The sequence below is a fragment of the Daucus carota genome, chromosome 3, assembly GCF_001625215.2.
Source record: "Daucus carota subsp. sativus chromosome 3, DH1 v3.0, whole genome shotgun sequence".
NCBI lineage: Eukaryota > Viridiplantae > Streptophyta > Magnoliopsida > Apiales > Apiaceae > Daucus > Daucus carota.
In genome coordinates this window covers 4,292,720-4,302,707 of record NC_030383.2, presented here as the reverse complement: position 1 = coordinate 4,302,707, position 9,988 = coordinate 4,292,720, and the positions used below count along the sequence as shown (strand labels likewise).

The following is a 9,988-nucleotide window of genomic DNA, read 5'->3' as shown; positions in this document are numbered from 1 at the left end:
GCTTTACTTGCAAGTAGATATGTTCAATCATCAAGTAAAATATATCTAAACCAATGGCCTCTTGGTCCAGCGATATGGTCAAAAGAGAAAAAATATATATCTAATATTTGGGTAAATAAACTTTCAACTATTTCATTACGCGTTGGAATAAGAGGTCAGTTTAACACATTTGGGGATGAATGCTCATTTCTACTTGGAACTAATATCCTTCAAATCTGGAGTCTATCGGTTTCTTGACTCTTTTCTCATACATACTTCTCTTCTGCCATTAATTTCATGTGACACCAGTTTCTAGTGTTGTACACCAACACTAGAAGAATGCGATATCCTTGAGCTTAGTACGTAATACAGTTTGCATGTTCAATATCCAAAAAATACTGTAAATTTACAAACACTAGATAGCTACTCACTGAATTACAACCTTTACTCTCTCAGATGTGAATATCTCTCCTTCTTTCTCTTTTTTCCGCTGCACGCTTGGCTTACACACGACAGAAGTAGTCAGCTGCAGAAGAAATAATAAGATCACAAATGAAACACTTATATTTCTAAGAACAAGAGGAGGAGGATATTCAAATCCATACCTACAGAACTACATGAACACATGAAAGTTAAGCAAAATAATATTTACACGACAAAGACTAGCAACGATGAGCAAACAAGAGTTGATGCATGCAGAAGTGGTTTAATCATTATTCATTACCAGATGTGCATCATATTTGGGCGATGACAAGACAAAAATTCAACGAATAACTATGGAGGAGTAACTCCGGCCTTTCCCCCTCCCTAGAGAAGAACCCAGTTCAAGCTAAGAATCATAATACCAAATCTTATGCCGAAAACCAATTCATATGTTGGTAATATTGAGGTTCATGTAACTGTTTGCAGTTAAATGATCCAAATGGTAGTGTTTTTTCCTGATTGAATAATTCTTTTGACTTTTAAAACATAAGTTGATAGAGTCTGTCTGTCATAGAAACAGTTTGGAATTGTACTTCAGGGTCATATGGAGAGTTTTTTGTAGTGATGGTGAGCAGTAAAACCCTGACTGAATTCAAATCCAGAAAACAGTAGCGGCAAATATTCGATGCCAAAAAAAGAGATGAATAGCTTACCTAACTAACCAAAAAAGTGTTGGAAAGTATCACAGAGGACCAATGCTTCACTCCTCCTCTTCACTTCCATCTCTGTGCTGCTGAAGCGGAAGCTGTTGCTGCTGCTGCTGCTGCTGCTGTAGATCCAACTGTTGGGGCTGCGCCAGTGCCAAACCTTGCTGCTGCTGTGTTGGATCCAACTGCTGGGGTTGAGCCAGTGCCAAACCTTGCTGCTGCTGTTCCTCAAGAAAAGTTTGTGTGGCCTGAAGTTCATGATGAGGCTGATCATTTTGTGTGTGTTGCTGAGTCTGATAAGAACCTTCAAACGAACCCAAACCCAATGCAGGTGCCATCCCGGCTGAAACACCCATGTGATTAAACACAGCACCACGAGCATGGTCCGTGCCCTGGCCTGTTGCATCATACCTCACCTGATCAGAGTGACGTCCTTGCTGTTGTGTCAGGACGGCCTGTTGCTGCTCATAACTCCTCAACATTTCCTGTTCTCTAGCAGCCGCCACCACTGCTGCTACTTGCTGAGCCTCCATAATTTGTTGATAGTTCTGCTGTTGTTGGATCACTAGTGGATTAGGATTCACCACATTTTGTGGTGATCCCCCCATCATTTGAGCCGCTTGCATATTGTATGGCATCATCTGAGACGGTTGCTGATGTTGGTATGGAGGAATGAAATTTCCTGGAGCAGGGAGTATAGGCAACATTGCAGACGGCCCAATGTAAGTCGATAACTCTTTCTTGGCATTATACAATTCCATCTGTACCTGCTTCAGCTTGTGCTGGAGGATGGAGATTAATCCCACACATCCATAAATAGGATCCCGGAGACGAGCATCAGCCTCATAGGCCAGAGAGTTGACAGCATCTTCCCGCTGTACTGCAGGTAAATCATTAAGCAGTTTAGCTACATTGCTTGCGCCAAAAACCTTGTGAACATTTGCAAACTTTTGAGGTTGATCCGGTGGGAAATAGGGGGCGAATACACATTCCTGTGTGCATTTTCTCCGGAGTAACTTGCAAGCTGCACATGGAGAGTTTGATGATGACATTTTCTTCGTCTTCTTGGCCCTGCATTAGTTAATTAGTTTCCACTTAATCGGTTAAAGAAATGACAGTTAATGACTCGTCCTAGAGGGAGCAAGAGTTGACTAATGAAATTTATAGGAGATTACTATACTAACGGATTCTTTAATACACACACGCACACACACAACTGGCATTCAAGGAAGCATCCGCCTATAGATTTATAAAATATTTCTAGTCATGAATCCTGCGACGTGTAATAATTTATAAAAGGTACAATACAGATCGTACAATTAACTAATTTCAGACATTTTTCACTGCAAATTAACTCTGCAAACCATCTGCGACCCAATAGTCGCAGCATCATAGTTGCATAAATGACCTCAAAATATAGCTGATCAATATAGTCGATAAAATGTCAAACCCGAGGGGTGTGATAAGTTTTGAGTTTAATTTCAATTTTCAAAACAAAGCCATACTCAAACACACGCTTTTACAGGAAGGAAAGATGAAGCTAGTCATAATAACTTTCCGTCCCTTCCGCCGCAAGATAATCAGGTGCGGATGGCTGCGAAATTTGAAAAAGAAAAGTGTGATCCTCGATCAAATTAAATACATCACTACAGACTCATGGCCAGAGTTTTCTATCAAAAACAAACTCATAACAACTTCACCAAGTTGAATTGCATAAACTATTAGTAATGAAATGATCCTATACATATATTTCCAATTCAGTAATTCGTAAATCAAATAAAATCCGAACTGAATACCCGTGAATTCAAAAAAAAAAAAAAAGCCATTCAAAATCCGAACTGAATAAACCTTGATCTGTCGGTTCCATAACAAATTTTGTACAGATGATATAATCATAATCTAAATTATCGAAAATCGGAGAAATAGACCTTGATTTAAATTCATCCGAAGCTTATATTAAAGTAAACTTGAACTTGGACGTCCATCCTTTTGTCCTCAATAATTATCTGCAAAACACAAAGTAATCAAGATTATTATTGCATAAACATGCAGATATCTATAAATAAGATCAATCATGGTATGCAAATGATTAAACCTTGTGTTTAGAGGGAGAAAACAAGGATGCATGTATAGAAGAGAGTATTAGGGCTAGGTCTTCAAGGTTATATATATGAGCGAAACAAATGTGTAATTTTTTCATTTCGATTCTGCATATATCAGGCTTCGTTTTATTTATTTATTTATTTTGGAAATGATGGCCTGGTTCTAGTATTTGGCTTAGTCAAAAAGATTAGAAATCCTGCACTTAAATTAAAAAAAAAAATGTCAGGGATACTTTGATAATTAAAATTATTATATTTTTTATAGTAAACAAAGTTTCTCTTAATAAGAACTCGACATGCGAGAAGGAGATGCATCTTTTATAAACAACCAAACTTTTTTTTTAGATTATTGACAAAAAAACTGTTGATATATTTTTTTGCAAAAAATTATAATTTTATTGGAAAATTTAGTAGTCTAGCTCAAATATACATCGCGAATAAATTTTAGACTTAATTACCGAAAAAACTATTAAACTTTTGTGATTTTTTCATTTTAACCATAAAACTAATTTTGTTGCAGAAAAATGCAACTAACTAATAGAAAACAAATTTGAGAGACCAATTTTAAATAGTTTCTAACCATGGTTAAATGGTATCCTATGCAACATTACTGAAATATCTTTTTTTATAATTTTATTTTAAATACTCCCTCCGTCCCAAAATATATGTTTATTTTGATATTTGACCAGTCAAATTAACTATATTTTGACTTAAATTTTTATATATTAAATAATAGAAAAAAATTAAAAAAATTATGTCATTTTAAAGGATATTTAATCTATTTTAAAGTGTGACTTTTTATTTTCTAAAATAATAAATAAATAATTTTTAACATATGGTCAAAGATTGTTCTATGTGACTTCTTGAAAATCAAAAAAGCATGTAACTTGGGACGGAGGGAGTATTTACATAATCCATTATAAACACACCAAACAATCAGTTTTTATTTGAATTATTAGGGTTCGTCATAATATAATTTTAAATTAATGTTAGAAAAATAATTAATTTAATTTATAAATTTACATTTTATCTTTATTAGTAAGAGTTCATTTTAATTTACCTGGTAGGCTGTTGGTATTTCAAAAGAATTAAATTAAATTAAATTCTTAATAATAAAAATAAAATGTAAACTTATAAATTAAATTCATTATTTTTCCGACAATAATTTAGAATTATATTATGACGAACCCTAATAATTCAAATAAAAACTAATTGTTTGGTGTGTGTATAATGAATTATGTAAATATTTAAAATAAAAATATACAAAAAAGATATTTTAGAAATGCTGCATAGGATACCATTTAACTATGGTTAGAAACTATTTCAAATTAGGTTCCCTCAAGTATGTTTTCTATTAATTAATTGCATTTTTCTGCAACAAAATTAGTTTTATGGTTAAAATGAAAAAATCACAAGAGTTTGATGATTTTTTTGGTGATTAAGTCTAAATTTTGCGATTACTTCAATATGGAAGAGGGACCGGGAAGGATCAAATTGCGGAATCAGGAAATAGATCGAATAATGGATGAAAAACAGATACTATGGCCGTCATTCAAATCTAAGCTCCGATAAGAATCGAACTTAAAACCTTCCTCGAATTTGAGCTCTAATATCATATTGTATAGAGAGAGGCCCCAAAATAGATTTTACGTTATACTCTTTGCGTCTCAATATATAAGTCTCTTTTGACTAGTCAAATTGATTATACTTCAACTGAAATTTATAAAATTAGTCAATTTGACTCTTGAAAAAACAAAAATAACTTATAAATTGAGACGAGGGGGTATTTCGATAGAATTCCAGTTAAAAAAAGTGACCCATTTGCCACTTTCAAAAAAACAGAACGAAGCTGGCGCTGAAAGCAATCATCATGGCCATAATCGCAAGGAGTCATGTCAGGAGCGCAAACATCAGTTTCATAGGCAGGGATTTCAAGAAATCTTCTTCTTTATACAGTGCCATGAGAATGGCCAATAACATGACTATGGCAGCTGAAGAGGTTAAAAGTGATATGGCATCTGTTACTGTTATCACAAAACACCACAAGAGCACTTTTACCCCTGTAAATTAGATGCCACCAGGCAATTTTCTTTACTGGTGAGAATTTCAAATCAATACTGGTTTACATATTAAATCTTCCGAAACAACTTGAAAAATTATTATTGCTGTCCTACGTAAGGAAATAGAGTTGATAATTAATCCATGAAGTCGATCCTTCATGAATTATTACCATCTTTAATCCTTATGCTAAATAATGCAAGTTTTATGTGCAAGTATATACTTGTAGCGCCAATTCTTTCTTATATGAAACTCGCCATAACGATAACAGACAACATAACCGGGTTTCACATGATTCCAGGTTTGCTGACAGTCATCTTTCACATTGATTTTCATCACAAAGTTACACCACAAAGCCTCATATAGGGCTTACATATATAAACATCTTGTAAGACAAGATGCTATTCTGATACTTTTTTATAAGACACAAGTATTAAACTAGCACACATTATCACTTGCATTTTCATGCACCTCTGATCTCCTGTTCATATGCAGTTTGTATCGTACCTCGCAAGCCCCTCCAGCTCTGGTCCTTCGAGTCGAGGATTATTAGCAAAGCTGCACAGTTTGAACCAGAAAAGGTAAAATGACATCTAGAAAATATGAAGCACCGAAAAATAGGCAAACAATATGCTCTAACAAGTCTTACTTGCTTAATGGAATATGCTGAAATGGACCCTTGGTAGGAATTGTTCCGCATAAGTCATTGCTTGAGACATCACTGAAATACATAAAAACGTTTATTACAACAATTCATTTACTACTCTATATATGCAACTTCAACGAAATGTTGAACACTTACACAACTTTCAGGGTGGAAACGTTAACAAGTTCCCTGGGAATTCTCCCAACCAGACGATTATTGCTCAGACGCCTGGAAAAGAGAATGTCAAGTTTTAATCCATAGTTAGTACATAGAGTGATGTTTGAGATATATACAGAGAAAAGGGACTCGTGACTTTATCTAGAATCCTCCTTTCCAATTAGGCAGCAGTCTTCTTCTTGAATGATAATTGAGGTGAATAAATTTTACAGGCATATATAAATGGAGACACTTCAGTGAGAAGGCGGCCAACTTACAAGAAAATAAGAGACTGCAACTTTCCCAGAGTAGGAGGAATAATCCCTGTGAGATTGTTGTTGTACAAGTCCAAGCTTATTAGATTCTTCAAATTGCCCAGCTCGTTTGGGATAGTCCCATGAATGTTATTTTTGTAAAGCTCACTGAATCATAACAAGTTTGGATTACATTTTTTAGTTCATTAAAATATCTGTATTAATATTTATTTTCTGAAAACTTGACATCAGTTATGTTAGAGCTCATGTAACCAACTGATATGTTCATCATTAGCAGCACATAAGAGCTATTGCAATCACAAGTACTCACAGATACTGGAGATATTGGAGTTTTCCGAGATCAGGTACCAAAACACCAGACAAATTTGTGTTACCAAGGTCCCTGCAGCAATTAATAACAAGCAGTTAGTACATGATGAATTTGAGCCATGACCCGACCAGCGCAAGACTGAACTAAATGAAATAACGACATTTGAGACTTGCAAAAGTAAATAGATTGTCTTTCCAAATTTAATCAAAGCATGTTAATAAGTATGTCAAGTTGCTTCTATAAATTGTGGCACTGGTTTCCTATCTTTGGCCATATTAAGGAAGTATAAAAAGTAGATACTGATGGGGATGGTGGGAGCAGATATAGCAGATTCTTAATATAGGAGAATAAAAAGGATAATTCTTACAACAAAAAATGGGTCTCCAACAGAGTAACAAAATTCATATAATGTGATGCTGTGAATAGCATTAGATAACCGTTTTACTTGCGGCGCCATAACGAAAAGTTATATTTTAGAAGCATGCAAATATTATCCCAAATAGCGAACGTCAGAGAATTATTCTACTAAACCACAAAAATTTAGTACACTGCTTCAGTCGTCCAGATATATCAGCAAACTGAAAAAATAAATAAAGAGTCAGACAAATTATAACAGCCCATTGGTCCAAATATACGGTTCACCGCTGCCTACGTAAAAGGTTGCATGACCGAATCTCATAATTTGAGCAGTTCCCTTCCCCAAGATCAATCATAGTTATTGACTATCTAATACGACAAGGAAAAGCATTGCCCGCGCAGCCTTATCATATGAAATTTTCAAAAACACCTTTTTGCTACGATTTATTGCTAGAGTTCACATAAGTTTATGACCCTAACTTAATTACTCCCAATCTGAATAAAGACCTTCACATATGTAGGGAAAAAAATAATCAACCAAGTATAGAAAACAAAACCTTGTCAAATAAAAATCAAGTAGCGAACACTCAATCCAGAAACACAATATATGTATACTAAGAAACAGTTCCACATACAGATTGAAACATTCATTTATACACGTAAAGCCTTAACAATCTCAACAAGCTCTTCACATAAATAGAAAAAGCCTTAACAATCACGAAAAGCCCATCACAAGAATAGAAAAAAGACCTCATAATAGTAAAGAATAGTAACTCGTATAAACTACAATTCAAGCAATAAAACACAATCCAAAACAATAGAACATCTATGACTAATAATATAATTAATAACCTTCATATACACAAATAAAGCCCAACCAAACTCAATATAGGCCTTCACATACATAACAAAAAAGAACATCAAACTAGTAAATAAACGACATGTCAATCAATAGAAATTTCAGAGACATAAATTTCGATCCACCGTTCTAAACGCACAAAACATTAACCCACAAATAATCAAACATACGAAATTCAAACAAAAAACATGCACAAACCTAAATCAAACATGTAAACATCAAATACACACCAAATAGACACACACATATACAGACTGAAAACCCTCACATACACAAATCTTAAACACCAAATCAAAACATCCAAACATGACATACACACACACATATAAAAACCCCCAAATTAAACACACAAAATCACACATAAACAAAATCAAAACACACACACACACAACTAAACAAGCATCACACACACATACAAAAGAAATAAAAGGGGTGTAGTTATTTACACTCTAGTGACATGACCATCTTGATTACAAGTAATATGAAACCAAGTACAAGGATTCACAAGAGTAGAGTCCCAGCTATCAAGCACGTTGCCGGGATCTGTCAAGCTGCGTCTCAACGCGACCAGCGCATCCCCCTCTGAATTCCCGGTCACCGCCGTCACGATCGCCGTCAGAACCACCAAGAAAAGCACGCCGGAAGTACGGCCACCGACCACCATTTTCGCCAGCTTTAGTTTTGTTTTATTACTAGGAGATTTTTATTTTGGACCAGGACTAAAATTGACTCGAGTTGAGATAGAGATGGGGATATGTATAGAGACACTGACACACATGTTTGTCACTTGTGTACTTTTGTTACAGCCGTGTGCTTTCTGTCGTCTCAACTCCGAACTCCAAGCCGCTCAACGGCCTGCTTTCTTTCCTTTGTATAAAATATTTTTCGAACACATTTCGATATACATTTTTCGACGATTTTTTGTTCCGGAAAAATAACTTTCTTAAAATCGTTACTCAAAAAAAATAAAAAAATTCTTAAAATCGGATTTGGATTACTTTCTGACAATTAAATGGAATTTTAATTAAAAGTGTAGGTGATGAACTGATAAATTTATGTCTATAATCGCACGAATTCGTTATTAATTAATATTATAACAAAACTAGGTGATAAAACCGCGCTTCGCGCGGTTCTGAAAATAAATTTAAAATATTAATATTTTAATAATTTTAAATTTTATATTATAAGTATTAACAAATTAGTTTTAAATAATGTCATCTTTTGAATTTAATTTTATAATAACAAATATAATATAATTTATTATTAGGTAAGACTTGTATACTTATATTTAATATATACTCCCTCCGTCCCCCTCAATTGTTTACATTGGAGGGGGACACGGAGACCAAGACAATGTATGAAAAATGAGTAAAGTTAGATGAAAAGTGGGTAAAGTGGTGGGACCAATCAATTTTTAATAATAGATTTGAGATAGTGGAGGAAAGTAGTGGGTGTAATAGTAGTTTTTATTGTTAAATATGAGATAGTGGGGGAAGATAGTGGGTGTAATGATGGAGAAAACTTACTATTTATGGTAATGTAAAGAAATGAGAGGGACATCCCAAAATAGTAACTGTAAAGAAATGAGAGGGACAGAGGGAGTATATAAGTTTTATGGAGTACAAAAAAAAATTGGAGTATTGAAGTACAAAGTTTGATAAAATGTAATCTAATCATCTAAATTTCAATTTTTTTTGTCCAATAATATTTGTAAATATTTGACAACCTGCACATTATGTTCTGCAACATAAACATCGTGATCAAATGGTAGAATAATTACTTTTATAAATCATAAGACTCTATGTTCTGCAATATAACTAATAAGCAGAACAATAATCTTAATACTTGTTAAAGTTGACAGATATTAATGATTAATTGACAATTATGTGCAACACAACTTATAAATGATAGATTATATCAAAATTTGGATAATCAAAGATATTATATAGGATCAAATTAAAAAATTATGATTTGTACACCAATATTCCAATGCTTTTATGTACTCCATGGAACTTAACTATATATATATAGAGTGGTGCTCGAGTACATACCTGCTTAAATACAAACTGCGAACCACAGGCCCAAGTCCACTAGTTTTGTGATCGGCCCAAACAAA

At 34.0% G+C, this 9,988-nt stretch overlaps 2 protein-coding genes across 3 annotated transcripts; both read right to left on the bottom strand.

Moving 5' to 3' along the window:
• Positions 1-3,117, bottom strand: LOC108213489 (LOB domain-containing protein 36-like). Of its 2 annotated transcripts, XM_064088890.1 has the most exons (3): positions 3,038-3,117; positions 1,116-2,180; positions 1-505 (listed from the first exon to the last, which is right to left on the bottom strand). In XM_064088890.1, the coding sequence occupies exon 2, from the start codon at positions 2,159-2,161 to the stop codon at positions 1,163-1,165; it is 999 nt and encodes a 332-aa protein (XP_063944960.1). In that variant the 5' UTR covers positions 2,162-2,180; positions 3,038-3,117; the 3' UTR covers positions 1-505; positions 1,116-1,162. The 2 variants fall into 2 exon arrangements, with proteins under 2 accessions (XP_063944960.1, XP_017240779.1); XM_017385290.2 differs by lacking the exon at positions 3,038-3,117 and having other exon boundaries at positions 1,116-2,505.
• Positions 3,118-5,504: 2,387 nt separating this feature from the next.
• On the bottom strand, positions 5,505-8,747 carry LOC108210939 (leucine-rich repeat protein 1). Its single transcript, XM_017382403.2, has 6 exons — positions 8,319-8,747; positions 6,657-6,728; positions 6,350-6,493; positions 6,072-6,143; positions 5,919-5,990; positions 5,505-5,827 (listed from the first exon to the last, which is right to left on the bottom strand). The coding sequence occupies exons 1-6, from the start codon at positions 8,534-8,536 to the stop codon at positions 5,755-5,757; spliced, it is 651 nt and encodes a 216-aa protein (XP_017237892.1). The 5' UTR covers positions 8,537-8,747; the 3' UTR covers positions 5,505-5,754.
• Between the last annotated feature and the right edge of the window lie 1,241 nt (positions 8,748-9,988).